We start from the raw sequence: 16,384 nt of genomic DNA on the forward strand, positions 1-16,384 counted from the left end.
TCGCACACATAAACATCATAGCTACTGGCTCTGTCCAAAGTAAAAAAACATTAGCATTTAATTATATTTACTAGTGGTACACTTCAGACAGTCAGTGTATTAAAAGGCATATATTTCCTACTAGAGCTGAAAGGATTGGTCCATTAATTGATTAGCAGATCGACAAAAAATGAATCAGCAGCACTGGTTCCAGCTTCTCAAAATGTCAATATTTGCTATTTTTCTTTTCCTCTATGATTACAGTATACAATTAATATCTTTGGGTTTTGGAAGCAAAAGCAAAGTGAGCTATTTAAATATGTCACCTTGTGATTTAGGAAATTGTGGTGGACATTTTATAAACCAAACGATTTGTTGATTAATTGAGAAAGCCATAGACAGATTAATTGACAAAGAGAAGTTTTAATTTCTACCTGGTTCATCTGATGTGCTTGTAGACATTCTTGAATTAAAGATAAAAAAAAAAATGTGTCAGTGAGTGTCCCACTACTGCACAAAGACTTGCTGTGCCACGCTGCCCCTGAGCAAGGCACCAAAACCAGCAGCTGCTGTGTGGCTCCTACAGCTGCCTCACTGTGGCTGCCGGGAGAGAGCAGTGAATGAAACATTGTTTTCAGGCAGTGAATGGTGAATGTGCTGCTTCTCTCACACCACTTCATCTGAAGTGGTGGCAGCTTGTGGACTGGGTCCGTAGTGAGTGCTCTGTGACTGCGTTTTTCGATCAAATGCCGGTGTCAGATCTCCAGAACAAGCCTTAGAAAATTGTCTTCAGTACCCTATGTGGTTATTTGTTTTGATGTTAAGGCTGGGAGGGATAATTTGCCTTGTGGAACACCAAATTCTTTCTGTGTCACATTTTCTTTTACTATCATACCATGAGTCAAGTGGTAGAGATCTGTGTGAGTGTGTGAGTCACCGGAGATCTTGTCTGCTGCTGTGGTGAAGTTTTAGAGACTGAGGGTGAGTGTGTGTGTGTTAATGGGTCACGACATACACCATGTTACATCTAGTTTATTTATCCATCCTCTCTTTCTCTCCTCGTTTTTTTTCTCTACTTTTTAAACCCTCCCCACCACCCAATACCCTCTAACCCCCTCTTTGCCTTTCCTCACACAAGGCCCTTATCTAGTTGGGCTGCTTTCTATTTCCATCCACACATCACATGCAAAACAGCTGTGAAGAACAGCCTGTATATTTAGCTGTATTGTGAGTGCGCCGGGGGGCTGTGGCTAGCTTAGCCCATTAATGCCGCACAATGGGGACTTTGACAAGAGACAGCAAGAGGAAGGAAAGATCCTCCATGGCGGGACAAAAATAGACAGCTCAGTGTGTTGCATTGTGGGCTAGGCAAGTGTGACTGAGCTACGATAGACAGAGAGGCTACCGTGTGTGTTTCGAGTGTTTACATAAAGGCTTTAACTGAAGCTTCATTGTTTTATCGACTTTGAATGTGTGTCAATGTTTATTGTAGATTAATTCCGTCGGTTAAATCTCCAACTGATGCTTCCTGTTGCGAGTAGAGCTGCAACTAACAAATGCTTTCATTGTTGATTTATCTGTCCATTATATTCTGGATCAGTCGATAATCTATATCTATAAATGTTAGAAAACTGACTAAAAAGTGACTATAGCAATTTTCAAAAGTTCAAGGTCTTGAAATTGCTTTTTTGTCTGAACAGTCCAAAACACCAAAGATGTACAGATCACTATAAATCCTCAAAACTGAGACCCTAGATTATGTTCTGTGATGTATCTTGCTGGAACAGTTCATTGATTATCAAAATAGTAGCTGATTTATCTTCCATTTACCAAATAATTGATTAATCAACTGGTAGTTTCATCTTAAGAATGGAGAGATTAATGCATGCAGAGCTGTGGTTCAAATCTTTTGTGTGTTGTGACCCCTTATTAACAATTTCAGTTTAGTCCTGCACTTTTATAAAGTTGGGGGACTTGCAAGTGACTTATTTTAAAAAAGAATGCTCTAAATTGAAGCAGCAGAGACCTCACTTTTACTCTTTAGTATGTATTTAATATATTTAGTATAATATTTAGTATCCAGAAACATTGGATCCCACATAGTAATTCAGCTCAATTGCGTCTTTCATCAGAGTCAGAAGGAGCTTTATTGCCAAGTAGTGTTTTACACATATGAGGAATTTGCTTTGGTGATAAGGTGCTACACGTAGACAAACATACAGTTGACATAAATAAATGGAGAAATATATAAATATGGAATAAACAATGCTATGCAAAGTTATATAAGAATAATAAAAAGAATAGAAAAAAAAATACAACTATTTGCAGAGAAATAACAACGTCGCAGATATTTACATGTGCATTATTCCAGGTTTGTGTTGTGCAGACGTATTGCAACAGAAGAGAATATTGTGTACATAAATATATAAATTGACAGTATAAAAATGTAGAACAACAATGATTAACAATTAACAACAAATATGTGCAATGTGCCAGGTTTGTGCCTGATACAAAATAAAATGAAATAATATTTATATGTGCAGAGACATTTGTATTATTTGAAAGGGGGGAGTGTCAGTGGGGGACCTGGGGCTTGTTAATGAGGCTAGCTGCAGATGGGAAGAAGCTGTTTTTGTGGCGAGAGGTTTTGGTTCTGATTGACCGCAGCCACTTGCCAGAGGGGAGAGTCTGAAACAGTTTGTGTCCAGGGTGGGAGGGGTCAGCTACAATCTTTCCTGCTCGCTTTAGAGTCCTGGGGGCGTACAGGTCCTGAAGTGATTAGACCTTTCCATTTCAAACCTGGCGTCCCCAGTTTGCAATGCAGGGTTGCTGTTTTGTAGTCTCTAAGCCCAAGCTGAAGTGACTTTGGAAAGCTCCTCCAGAGCCACACAAGATATCATGCAACAACAAGTAGCCTGACCGTCATGTGTAAAATCAGACCTCTTTAGGTTGTTTCATTATCAGTTGCCTTGAGGCTTTAAAAGTATTTTGCATGAAAAAGTAGAACTTAAAAAATCTGTCTAAAAGTTATACTACATACATTTTTTTTTACAATACCCCAATATTACTAGTATAGGTGATATGTGTATGAAATGCATGTTATTAGGGGTTAATATGCAAAACAATAATGTTAGAAAAATGTCCAGTTAACACATGTAGCCTATGAAGATTCTCAGTCATCCAGGTCATAGTTATCCAACGAAGGTTAAAATCAAGGGCAACTGGACTTGGTTGAAGCTACTGGAAGACGTTTCATCCCTCATCCAAAGGACTTCTTCAGTTCTGACTGACTGGCAGGGAAACTCAGCTATTTAACCTCAGTGGGGTCGTTGACCAGGGTCATCGATACTGCTGGTTCGTTAGTGTTCCTGGTTGCTGTGACGACAGTCGTTACAGTCGTTAAGACTACCGGTGGCCAAGACTGAACGACCATTGTTGGTATCTTCACCTGAAGCCAATAGGTTACGTTTGTTGAGTTTCCTGGGAAGTGATGAAAGGACAGCATTGTAAATGGGGGATAAGTGGTGGCGTAGACCCCCTCCCCTGTTCAATGACGGCTTCTCAACCCTGGTGTAGATGCTTCCTTGACACCTCTTTCAAAGCATCCATCTTCTCTGTCTAAAATGTGCACCTGGTGGTCCTCAATGAGTGTCCTCTGTCCTTCAGATGTAAGTAGACTGCAGAGTCTTGACCTGAGGAGTTGGCCCTTGTTGAGCCATGCGTTTGTGTAGTGGTTGTTTTAACACATGTAACATGTACAAAAACATTTATTTAGTTTTGATGGATTTTAATTGTTCTCAGCTATATGCATGCATCCTGATCCATGTGGGGCCAGAGTATCTGATGATACTGAATCCTATATTTAAATCACAATTCTCCTTTATCTATGCTGTTCTACATTGTGTAGATTTAGCTTAATGTAAGCCTACATTAAAAAGTAAATCTACTGTTGGAAGAGCTCCGCAGACAGTAAATGTGGCCTGCATCACAGCCTTATTTTAATGGTATCCCTTGGTTTTTGTTTGTTGCCCTGTAGCATTTTGAATTATATCAGTGGAGAGTGAAGTTAGGAACAGCTTTAGATGAGAGTGTAAAATGCTGGAACGCCGGAATATATAAAGTGTTTATTAACCCAAAGCGGCTATGCTTGCTGACAGTCACTGGTGCATGCTGTCAGTGTGTAGATATAATTAATTAAAACTCCTGGCTGACACTTATTTGCTCCGTGGTTCACCTGCTCACAATGCTGTGCATTATGAAGCCATTCCAGGGTTTTAACAGAGTGCATTTGGGTATTTTGACAGCTGGTGTTCCCATGGAACAACAGACAAAGTCAATCAGCATTGACACTGATTTTGTCTCTAGTGTTCTAGAGTTTTTTTCCCTTTCTTATTGGTCACAACCAATGTTTCGGTGCAGCCGTAAGTTGATATTAACAACAACCTTAATGTCAAATATGAAGATAAAAGAGGATGGAAATGAATTCTAATGTTACTGGAACTTGCCATCCTCAAGTTAATCTAATGATAACTCCAAATGTATCCATTGAAAGTGCCAGAAAGACATCCAGGGGTTTGTTTTGGCATGCATAATCCGCCCTTGTCTCCAATCCAGGAACGAAGACAGGATGGAGAGGAGTGAACGACAGACCTGCACCAAGATGGACAGTATTGAAGCTGCTGAAGAACAGTATGTCCATCCATCCTCCCTCCAGTCTTGAATTCTGCATCAGTGTGATTATGTGTATTTGTGTCACTCTCACACACTTGCATGTCTTCCTTTATTTTTTATGTCCGAATGTAGACACCCCACTCTAGAGGAGTTGCTGTCGTGGTCACGGAGCTTTGAGATTATGCTGCGCTCGTTGAAGGGCCGGGAAGTCTTCCAGGAATTCCTGCGCTCAGAGTACAGCGAGGACAACCTGCTTTTCTGGTTGGCCTGCGAAGAGCTGAAAAAGGAGATGGACCCCACGGTGGTGGAGGAGAAGGCCAGGATCATATACGAAGACTACGTGTCCATATTGTCACCCAAAGAGGTACCGGCTGTATATGTGTTAATTCAACATAAGTGAGCCGCCATAGAAGTAGAGAAAGACATGACCATATCACATGAAATCAAGACTTTACACTTTCTAGATACTCAATGACAGCAGCCAGCTTTTAGCCATGTTAGAACCGCGGCTCTAGGGGCCGCAGTGTCGGCCTGTCGTTCCGTCAGTCCACCATTTTGGTCCAGACTGAAATATCTCAGCAACTATTGGATGGATTGCTGTGAAATGTGGTACAGACATTCATAGTCCTCATATAATGAATCCTAATGACTTTCTTGTAGTGTGACCACGAGGTTGACATTTGTGGTTTTGAGTGAGACATTCATGTCCGCTGTACTTAAGTACAGCCTCACAAGGCCACAAGCCTGGCTGTAGAATCTTAGTCTTGCTAAGAACCCAAATAGTTATTTGACAGGTTGTTTACCAGCTTAGTCAAATTTAAATGTTAATGTTTAGCACATCTTCCAGTAGAAGCTGTGTAATCCCTTAATAAAGCCACTACTCTACAAACCACATAAAAAGTCACTGTTTCTAAATCAAATTTATTATATATATATATATACTCTTATATATATCCTTGCCTCAGGTGAGTCTGGACTCACGGGTCAGAGAAGGAATAAACCAGACCCTGGCGGAGCCCAGCAATCTGATGTATGAGGAGGCCCAGTTCCAGATCTATACCCTGATGCACCGCGACTCCTACCCCCGTTTCCTCAACTCCTCCGTTTACAGAGACCTCCTGGCCAACAGGAGGCGCACCTGCCTCGACACCTAGACTCCTCCACCCTCCCTCATCGCCATCGTACGCCAACGAGACTACTACTTAAACTTCAAATACTACTATGGTGCCAGAAGTCGGGTTTGGAAAATCTCTCCCTCTTTTTTGATTGAAAAGACTGTATGACATCCAAGATAGCTGGTTGTTTTTTATTTATATTTTTTAAGCAATTTATATCCAGTTCTCCACTGGAGCCAGGTCGGCCTTTGCTGGTTGGTTATTGGTCAATTTCGGACCATTAATACTGGCCAGTGATTGTTTTGCTAGCATTTTGTGCTGTTTGTTACAGTTGACTGGCCAAACCGCCTGTCAGCTATCTGTTGAAGTGGCCAACCTGATGGCTGGCTGTTGGTTAACTGTGGACAAGGACTCCCCAGGCGGAGGGGACAGAAACAGAGAGAGAGAGAGAGACAGACAGAAAGGACAAGCCAACTGTTCCTGTACTGTAATATTTAAACCTCATGCTTTCTACCCTCACTTTAATATTCTCCAACTCACTCTCTTTCATATTTTTTGGTTTTTCTAATTCTGTCCCATTCCTCAGATGTTTTGTTTTTCATTTCTTTATTGTCCAAACTTGACACCTAGTTGTTGGTGGGGGTTGGGCCGTCTCTGCCCATTTAACCAGTAGAAGCACTGGCTCTGCATATAACTCTCTCTCTCTCAACAGTAGCTTGACAATGTAAGCCGCGGACTGCAACTATTTTTTGAATATTGAGATGTATGAAGACAAGGGACATGTCTCTCTGTCTGGCTGTCTATGTTCAGTGAAGGGAAAAGGTACACTTCTGCCAATTTAAAGCTTACTGCAGTTTTTTATTGAGGAGATTTGATGGCTTCTGCAGCAGCAGCACATACCCATCCATCCATCCATCCACCTGTCCTTCCATCCGTCCGTCCAAGCACTTTCCTTTAGGATTCTTTAACTGGGAGAAGTAAGGGCTATAATTGTGGTTGGGCAGCTACATGTATTACTATTACTCATGAACTTTAAACAATCTCTCTCACTGAGAAAATCACAATGCCTTTACATGTAAGGAAACGCAGCAAAAGTGCTGTTGGATTTTTTCTGGAAAACAACCACAGTTTGTCCAACGATCCCTACCTCCCATCTTTTCCCCCTCACCCATCCTCTTCCCTCCAACCCAGACCATCACAGCCTGACAAGCACAGGTGCCCAATGTGGGAGGGTGGTGTTGGTGGTGGTGGGATGGGGGGGCACCACTGGAGAAAATCAAAACAAACCCACATTGACTCCAGTCATCTGAATTTTGAAATTCTTGAGCAGAAAAAGAGGGGTTACCTTCTAGTGTTAAACAATGAATTGAGCGTTATGGAAAGCTGGTTCTGCTTGGAGAACTTAAGCAGATGCAGCAGGCACTGATGTAATTGGAAAGGTTACTGAGCCCTGGCCTTTGTCCGTAAGGCTTTAACTTTAGATGCTGTAGTACATGACAGTCTCTGGAGATGAACGTCCAATATCACGCTGCAGATACGTGACCCGGGTGCCAAAACATTATGTCAAAGATGCTGTGAAGCGATATTAGATGTGGCTTGTCACCAGACTTCCCCGGTCAATCCGGTAAATGTCTGTTGCTCCAGCAGATGAAGCTGGGAGAGTGTATGGCAGTCCTTCAGTTGGCTACTACCTATTCACAACACTTTTTTTTTTTTACTAGAGCTAGTGAAGAGGGTTGGTATAATAATGCTAACATGCTACTGTACTGGGCTAGCGAAGAAGTTGCGTAGTATGCCACATGCTAGCCCTTTCAACAAGGCTAACTAGGTTTCAGCATGCTGTAGGCAAGCAGTTAGCATGCTTGTGCTAGCTATGCTAATTCTCCACAGCACTGCCAGCCCTCAAACACTCTGGTTTGTTTTTCTAATCTGACTTTGACAGCATGTGATAATGTGTGTATGATACAGTTACACACTTAACAGACATTTTTTTGACAAAAAAAAAACCTTTAAGGGGGGTCTTGCCAAATGTCCCACTAATATTTTTAGTATATTAAAGGACATTTTGTTTTTAGGTGATGTTAGCATTTGAACATGAACTTTGTTCCTGGCCTGTGGATGTGCAGTAGAAAGTGCATGAGTGCAGTATATGCTATTTTTTTTAATTAACTGGGCCTCCAAGTATATTGAATATGATGGATATGATGGAGCAGACCTCTTGGTTTGGCGGTTAGTGCTGTCTTAAAGTATAATGAAACAGTGCCGCTCCTCACTGATAAATGTAGGCATCCATGTTGCCATCTCCTTCAACTACCTGAAGTTCACGTGCCAAGTTTGGTCTAGATTAAATTTAAGAGTAGACAGTGCAGGATGTCTAGCAGACTATTGAAGTGCAATTGGATGTAGTTAGTGATTATAGACTGGAGTCTGTTTAAAGCAGTGTGCCACTATGTTAGATTGGTTTTGAATTGTCAGAAGGTTATCTTATACTCTTATAAATGACTTACCACAACACCTTGTTTTAATGCCACTGTTGGATTGCTCAAGAAACTGGCTGCCTCTGGTTGGCAAGTTTTATTAGAGGAACTAAATAAGGAAACATGGGATTTTGAGTTTTCCTCTAGACTCATTTTCACTTTCAATGTTAAAAATGCTAACTGGATGAAACTTCCAGTTCAAAACCAATCATATTACTACAAAAGCTTTCAGTCGTGCAGTATGGGTTATAAATTTGTAGGATTCACACTGTAAAGTCAAGAAGGCAAGTCTACACCAATAATCACCAAACAGTTTTACAATGTTTCTTATTGAAAATATACTATGTTTAACTGTTGGCAATGCAGGACTCACATGCAGACTACATTCGTACCCACAAAGACTTGATTGATATTGCTTTGCTGCTTTAATGAAGAGCTGTGCATGCATGCGCTCATTTGATCAGAAGCAGAGGAATACGGAGTAATTAACCAATTCTCAATTTTCACACTTACTTCTTGGAGCAGTTTTCATTTCCAGGAAACATAAGCATTTTAGACGATACATTTGGATGACTCTGTAACTTTTTGACTCAGTAGAAGAATCATAAAGCTCTCTTGCAGACAAATCCCTCTTCTGCATAGTACAGCCATGTTTCCTTGTCGCTGAGTCTATACAGTAATTAACACGAGAATGTTTCACCAAGAACCAGATAATGAAATCATGGTGCAATTAAACCAAGTTTACATTTATAAATTGTGAGATGTGTGTACCTTATTAAATAATCGTAACAGTGGGCAGTATACTGTCCCAAGTGTCAGCAGAGAAGCCAGCAGTTTACGGCTGGCGTGAGACTCTGCCTTGTGCTAACTCTGTTAGCACTTTACAGGGTTTACAGGGAGGACAGACACAGCAGAAACCCAGGTAACAGTGTTTTACAGGGAGGACAGACACAGCAGAAAGCCAGGTTTTCTGCTTACGTTCTTTCCTCTTAATTTATTGTGACTTTTACACAGTGCGGAAAAGTACACGGTTGTCTATTTTTAATAACTGCATTTCAGATGTGGATTTTACAAGCAATGATGATGATGTGAAGTGATGTAGTGTCATCGCTGAGTTTAGGTTTTTGTCTTTTAAATTTCCATGGGTACCAAGTGAGTGGGCTTTTGAAATGTGGCTGTGGTTTTATTGACTGAAAAAAAAAAGGTTGAGAGCTGAAGTGTCCGGATAGGGTGGAGGAGGTTTGCAAAGCTTTGGCCTTACTGACACATTTTATTTTATTCCTTTGTATAAAAAAAAACAACAACAAACGTCTCTGTAGGCTTTTCACTACCTCTCATGTTGGTTAATTTATTTCACATCTAGTTGTCAATGTACAAGTTGTTTTTAGATCTACTTGAAGCCTAACACTGTAAACAAAATGTGCACAGAAAAATGACTATGTATATAGCCAGAGGGGTTAAAGAGAGCTTGGCCTAGTCAACATTATTTTTTTGTTTGTATGTATGTTTGTTTTAAATTCTGTTGAGCTGAACTAGATTTTGCATCTCTGTAAAGAATTCAGGAATCCACTGTCTAAGGGCTAATCCCATTTTTGCCTATGCAAATCTGTTACTGTGGGTGAGTTGGGAAAGGGCAAACTACCGCGCCTTTCACCTGTTTCAGAAGGACCATGGTTTACATTGCCCTTTGCTGATATTCTTCAATCTTATTCAGCAAAAATGTACGCTTATTTTTGTTTATATATAAATATATATATATATACACATATATATATAACAAGTAATATACAGAGAAAATAGTATATGCCTTCGTGATGATAAAAAAGAAACCTTGCTGAAAACAAATAAATGTGTTGTTGTCTGACATCATGTGGCTGTGTGCTGGAGTCTTGGTAAGATGATATAGACGACTGTTGAAGTTGACTGACTGAAGAAAACTCAGGCTACAACGCTAGTAGCTGACCCTGTACAGTATTTGCTGAGGGGAAAACTTTATTCATCATGACTTTCTGTGACAAACATTGTCATCCAGCCCCAGCCTGGGAGGTAACTTAGGTATTCTCGCCACCCAGAACTTGTAAGTTTTAAAGCTAGACTATGTAACTTTTGTTAAACAAAGGCTGTATCCTCATTCAAAAGTTACATAGTCTCACTTTGAAGGTCTGAGTCAGAGAAAACCTTGAAACAAGTTGAGTCATTTATGTTATCTGCCTTTGTCATGTGCACTGTCTATATGTAAGTCACATTTTATAACCAGTAATTAATTAATAAAATTTAAGACATTCCACTTGCCATGAAATAATTAACATGTTATTGTGATCATATTTTTGTTGTTTGTCAGTGACACTGCACAGCTGTTATGAATTTGTAGTTAAATGAGTGCAGCACCATGTCATGAGCAAACAACAGCAACTTTTTTCTATTCTTCAACTTGTTTGCTTTCGTAGCCACATCCAGTCAGACTATCACTGTGTTAATACAGTAGCGTTGATGTGGAAGACATCAGCAGAAGAGGGTTGTCTGTTTTAAGAAGAGTCAGTTATATACAAGCCCGTTCACTCAGCTCACATGAGCCACTTTTAGCTTTGAGTTGAGGTTTGATTTAGATCTAATTTTATTTTTTTAACTCTTTATTCTTTCAGAAAATTTAGCTCCTGAACAGAAATAGAAATGAGAATAAGAAGATTAATGTTGTATAGATTTATTCCACAATTCCTCACAGTGCATCATGGCTAAAGAAAAGACAGTTTTATCGACTGATGCTGGTTTGAAACCTGCTTTGTGTGTTCCCTCAGTTGGATTTGGTGCCTCTTTATGCTTTGCAACAGACCTCAAGATCTCTTTTTCTCTCTCTCTCTCTCTCTCGGGCTCTCACTTCCTCTTTCTGTAAAATCACACATCCAAAACTGTTGATAGCAGTTAGATGTTTGCTCACACCCTCATATTGTGTCTTTTGTACCTCTTTCAGAGGTGTTTGTGCTACTTTGGGAAAGAGATCATGTTTGTGCAGGTACTGGTGGAAGTAGGCTTTCAACAGCTTTAGGCAATCACTTTTCTCTTTATTGATTTAGATGCCTAAGCCGCTTCGGTTTTTGTCATGCCTTTGTAGATAGATCACAGTCGAGATGACCCACAGGTGAAAATAAAAAGAATTTTACTGTCACTTTAGGTGATTAAAAAAGTGATTTTTTTTCTATTCAGCATGCTTTTTGCTAAATAAATGAAATAATTCAGTTATTTGCTATAAACGATACTGTATGAGTATGTATTCAAGTACTGCAGTATGCAGACAATTAAAAATATCAGATACTCTTTTGTGAGGTTCATATTTTTCTTCTAGTATGTTTCACTAATATTGATGGTTATGGGGTCTTAATTCTTGTTTTGAGTGTCTTATTAATTGCCAAAACAACTAAATGACACTCTTTGTATTAACAAATATAGACTATGGTCGGTTATTTCCACATGCATGAGTTGCAGAAAAATTTACCAGGAAAGTGCAAGTGCAACAGGCTTTTTAATCAGTCCAGCTCAACTTTTCACAATTTTTCACTGGTTGCTTGACAACTTCTGATGATGACTGAGATCCTGACTATTTTATTTACATCAAGGCAGGTGATCCATGTAGTCACTAATGCAGTGAGGAGTGAAATGTATTTCTCTTGCAGAGCCTTATCATGCCACACAAAGCAAATGTGACCTCTAGTTTTCATATTTATAATGCAGAGATGAGAAGATGACAGTTGAGCTTTAAACTGCCAGTGAGAGTGAGCTCATGAGCTCAGTAGATTGCGCAACTTTCTCAAACATCTCAGAGTGCTGTGTCCCTAACCTTCAGGGTCTTGCTGCTCAAGGATCTGATTGCTTTTAATCATGACTTTGAATTTTATCAAAGGAAACTGATCATCAATCCTTGATCGCTGTCCCTGAGATGCAGGACTCTCTCCACTGTAGCACTGCAAGACTTTTCTAGACTTATTAGTCCAACCTTGACAAAACGCCATCCTCTGTTGTAGAAAAGCAAAGGAGGGACTAGTCTCATCTAGCTTTGTCTTACAGGGATGTAAATCTGTACTTCAAGACAGAGCTGTTACAAGTTCAACAGCACTGATTATTAGGGCATTTGTACATTGTGAGAAATTATTATTTAATTATGTTGGTAATGGCAGTTCTCTGCATGATAGTAAAATACAGATTCACTAAGAACAGTAGAATCAAGGAGAAAGAAATATTTACACCCAAGTCTAGTTTAGACAATGTGGATTCTCAACTTGGTTAACAAATGTACAGTAGCTGTGTAAAACTGTAGTTAAAATGTGATTGGGGAGGAGAGTTGTTAAAGAAACAATTAATCATTTTTGGGAAATACACTTATTCACTCTCTTGCTGAGTGTAAAGTGAGGAGACTGACACCTCCAACCTGTGCGCTAACCAGGAAGATACAAGCATCAGCTGGTTAGCTTAGCTCAACTAGGACTAACTAGCTAAGACTAATGAGATGAAACTGCTAGCCTGACTCTGTCCACTTCTAAAACTCACATATTTTACCTCGTATGTTTAATGCGTACAAAAACACCAGTATTGTTTTATGGGTGGTAACATAATGTGCAGGGTGCGATTTGCGGGGGGGGGGGGGGGGGTGGATGCGTGGTATTTCCCCCCTTATGGTTTGTATATCCCCCCATCTGAGTGATCTGCTTCAATAGTGATGCAACTTGTCACAAAACGCACAGCTCGGATCGATCCGTAGTTTTGTTAGGGTTAAATTAATTAGAAAATGCGCTACTTTGGCTCTGATCCAGCTGCCTCTCTCTGTCTATGAGTCATCACCAGGCTGGAGACTTGTTTAATGTCCCGCCCACGGCAGTGTGTGATTGGATACAAGTCGCGAATAATAGCCTATCAATAGCCGAAGGGAAGACAGCCGATATTAGTGAAGCTGCAATAAATTCACAATCTGACGATCCGTTTCTACGATGACAAGAAGCCCAGTGTCAATGTTACACCTTTGAGCATGCCCGAAAACACAGCTAAGGGGTTTCAGTTAATGAAAGTGACGGCTTTTAAATCAGTCTCTCTCTCCTTACCCACTCACTTCACCTGAGAGGTAGCATGCATCTGTTTTCCCTGCAGCTCTTCATGGCGACGTGACGCTCCGTATTACTTGAATAATAAACGGGGGGAGCAGTTCGGGGCGGTGGGAGGGGGTTTTACACAAATCGCACCCTGGTAATGTGTCAGTCTGTTTCACGACAGCTCAATAAATACTTCTGCTAAGCTAAGCTACCTGGCTGCTGGATACAAACACGAGAGTGGTATCAAGCTTCTCATCTTACTCTTGGCCAGCAAATAAGCTAATTTCCCAAATGTCAAACTGTTCCTTTAAAAAAAAAAAGAAAGAAAAAGACAACAATAGTGGAGCTATGTAGAAGTTTTAAAATAGAAGGAACAGCAAGGTTAAATTTGCCTGACAAGGTTTTCTATAAAACTGTCCCAGTAAGTACAACAGTGCGTCTGGTGGATTGTATGTGCCAAAATTATAATCTACCCTTTGTTTAAATGTGAAGGGGTCAAAGGAATTGTTGGAAAATCACATGGTCTGTTGGACTCAAAATGTTCCTTACAAAAATACATTTTCATGTTGCTGTCGTTGGGTTTGTGTATCTCTCTGGATCATCCATTACTTAATCAACAGACCTGAAGACTTTGTAAACAGGCACTGAACACTTACAAGCAACCATATCAGATCCAGTGGAAATTGTAACTGTCACAAAAAAAAGCTGTTCACTATTTTTTATTTGTTTTGTACTGATTTAATTTATTTTAACAGGAGGTTTATTTTAGTCTTTTTTCTTTTTATCTCAAAAGACACAAATTGTTTTTCACTAGTTACCATCGTGTTCAATTGTGGTACATTCTGATCTACGGTTCAGTCTTTGTCTCTGTCTTTGTTTACACGATGACATCTTGCATTAAGAGAAAACTTCAAACTATGGTAACTGCCCTTGATTATCTGTAATTTAAATAGTGCTGCTAGAGAAATAAATCTACATGTAACAACTTACAATAAATACTTAATAGATTTTTGCCAAATGTGACTGTGTCTTTCTTTGACTGGAGGTGTGAGATAACCAGCAGATACAGATTCTGTATGCAATTTTAGTTAACATTGTAATGGTGCATTTTTTTGATTTAATTTTCCCCCATAAAACACTTGCAACTCTACAAATAAAAAGGTTTACTCAGCACTTTTATTGCCCATAAATAGTTTTACCCTATAAAAACCTAGCAGGGAAGGAAATGTTTCAGCAGCCATTGTGTGGATTGCTGGTTAATTTTGCACTGACATTCATGTTCCCCAGAGGATTAATCCTAATGACTTTGGTGATCCAAATACTAGCCAAAGACATTTAAAAACATAAAGACATTTTCATCATCTTCAACTGTACTTTAATATCAGTGCTAATAACATGTTAAAGTAAGATGTACAATACACCTACTAAACATCATAGACAGAGCTCAGAATGCTAACTGGAGGCCAAAAGGTCTCAAGGATCCATGCTGGCCTCAAACACAAATGGATCAGGAACAGCTTTCATTGTAGGACATTGCCAGAAACTGCATTGGAGGGACTGAAATGACACAGCATGATTTAAAGTGAATTGTTCAAACATAGAAATGGGGATGTTTGGTAAAGCAAATCTTCTTCTATGGTGCCTTGAGGAATCCTAAATTGTCCAGAAATCAAAGTAACAATAAGGCATCATCCTGACATTAAGAATGAACGTCCCATCACAACACACACGCACACGCTTAAACAAAACCTCTTAACCATCGGTGACATAATGAGAGGTAGAAAGAGGCAGCATAATTTAAAAATGTCTTTATTTCATCACCCGGATCCAAGATCATGTTTTCAGACTTGTTTACATTCAGACAACAGGGTGAGACCACATGCTGAGGACAGGAGAGGAGGCAGGTTGGTGTGCATGGGTGCTCTCTCATTACAATCCTCTGCATGTGTGTGTATATGTGTAACTTTTCATACAGTCCTCTCTGTATATGGGCATGTGTATGGGCACTCTCATATATATGTGTGTGTGTGTGTGTGTGTACGTGTGTGTACGTGTTCGTTCTCTCTGTGTGTCTCTCTCTCTCAGACAGTCTTTTGATCCGTCGCTTCCGGAGCTGTTGAGGCAGATGCTGAGTCCTCCTGGGTATTGTCTAGTCCCTGGCTGCAGCCTCGGTCACCTGACTGTCCACCGTCTTTCACCGTGATGGCAGCGTTGGAAGAGGTCGCGTCTATACTCTCATATGGCTCTGATGTCCACTGAGAAAGAGAGGAAGAGAGAGAAGGCAAAGGAACAGACATAGAAGAGGCACATTAGAGCAATGATCTTTTTTTTTCTGTATGGGGAGGGTGCAGCCTTCAGCCTTCAGTGTGTATGAAGAGGCAGGGACTTTGCATGTCTACCTGTTGATTTGTTCCCTACCTGTGTGGCCCTGCTGCTGGACCTGTGTGAGGGCCCCATGGCGATGTTGACGCTGGACGAGGACTGTGTATCAGTGGTGTTGCCCCCTTCAGCGGCGGACAGCCCAGAGATAACCAGGCCACTGGAGAAACTACGCTTCCCAAACAGCAGGCTGAGAGTGGACGAAGACGAGGAGACCTGTGCAAAGGCACCACAAAGGAAAAAAATGCATATAGTATATTAAACAATTATCAGAGAAACTTGTATTCAATAATACACTATAATCACATGCTTAGAATTTTTATGATAATGAGAAAAATTAAAACTATAAAATGGCAATAACAACTCACTTCTTCATCTGCCCATCAAAATGCAGTTTAACTCTGGGGTTTTACAACTAAACATGACACAATTTGTAATCCCCAAGTTGTTTAAAAATGTAGCCACTACATGTCTCAGAGAGGCAGTCTGTTTATAGTTATTCTGAGCACAGATTTGGCTACCTGCAACTGAATGTGTGTATGTACTGTATAGAATTGTAAAACACTTCTACCTGGCTGGAGCGCTGCTGATGCTGCGCTGCCTGGAGCTGCGAGCTGATCCCCCCTGCTCCTGAGAGACGAGGGACCTGAGGAGAGAGAAAGATCCTTTTATTGCTTTATTCTCTTGG

General features: G+C 40.3%; 2 protein-coding genes across 4 annotated transcripts in view; one reads left to right on the forward strand and one right to left on the reverse strand.

Annotated features, from left to right (window-relative positions):
* Positions 1–14,332, forward strand: part of rgs17 (regulator of G protein signaling 17) — a 29,887-nt gene extending 15,555 nt beyond the window's left edge. For both annotated transcript variants that reach the window (XM_038737349.1, XM_038737348.1), the window contains 3 exons: positions 4,594–4,668; positions 4,783–5,014; positions 5,616–14,332. In XM_038737349.1, coding sequence (XP_038593277.1) covers positions 4,594–4,668; positions 4,783–5,014; positions 5,616–5,804 — 496 coding nt within the window. In that variant the 3' untranslated portion in view covers positions 5,805–14,332. The remainder of the gene's footprint in view (positions 1–4,593; positions 4,669–4,782; positions 5,015–5,615) is intronic.
* A 775-nt stretch (positions 14,333–15,107) lies between these two features.
* Positions 15,108–16,384, reverse strand: part of pcnx2 (pecanex 2) — a 35,661-nt gene continuing 34,384 nt past the window's right edge. For both annotated transcript variants that reach the window (XM_038737346.1, XM_038737345.1), the window contains exons 38-40: positions 16,268–16,342; positions 15,736–15,912; positions 15,108–15,572 (exon numbers count right to left, since the gene is read on the reverse strand). In XM_038737346.1, the coding sequence (XP_038593274.1) occupies positions 15,399–15,572; positions 15,736–15,912; positions 16,268–16,342 (426 nt within the window). In that variant the 3' untranslated portion in view covers positions 15,108–15,398. The remainder of the gene's footprint in view (positions 15,573–15,735; positions 15,913–16,267; positions 16,343–16,384) is intronic.

This window comes from Micropterus salmoides, unplaced genomic scaffold, assembly GCF_014851395.1.
Source record: "Micropterus salmoides isolate LMB-PRFRI ecotype aquatic unplaced genomic scaffold, ASM1485139v1 Ms_hic_scaffold_22, whole genome shotgun sequence".
Taxonomy (NCBI): domain Eukaryota; kingdom Metazoa; phylum Chordata; class Actinopteri; order Centrarchiformes; family Centrarchidae; genus Micropterus; species Micropterus salmoides.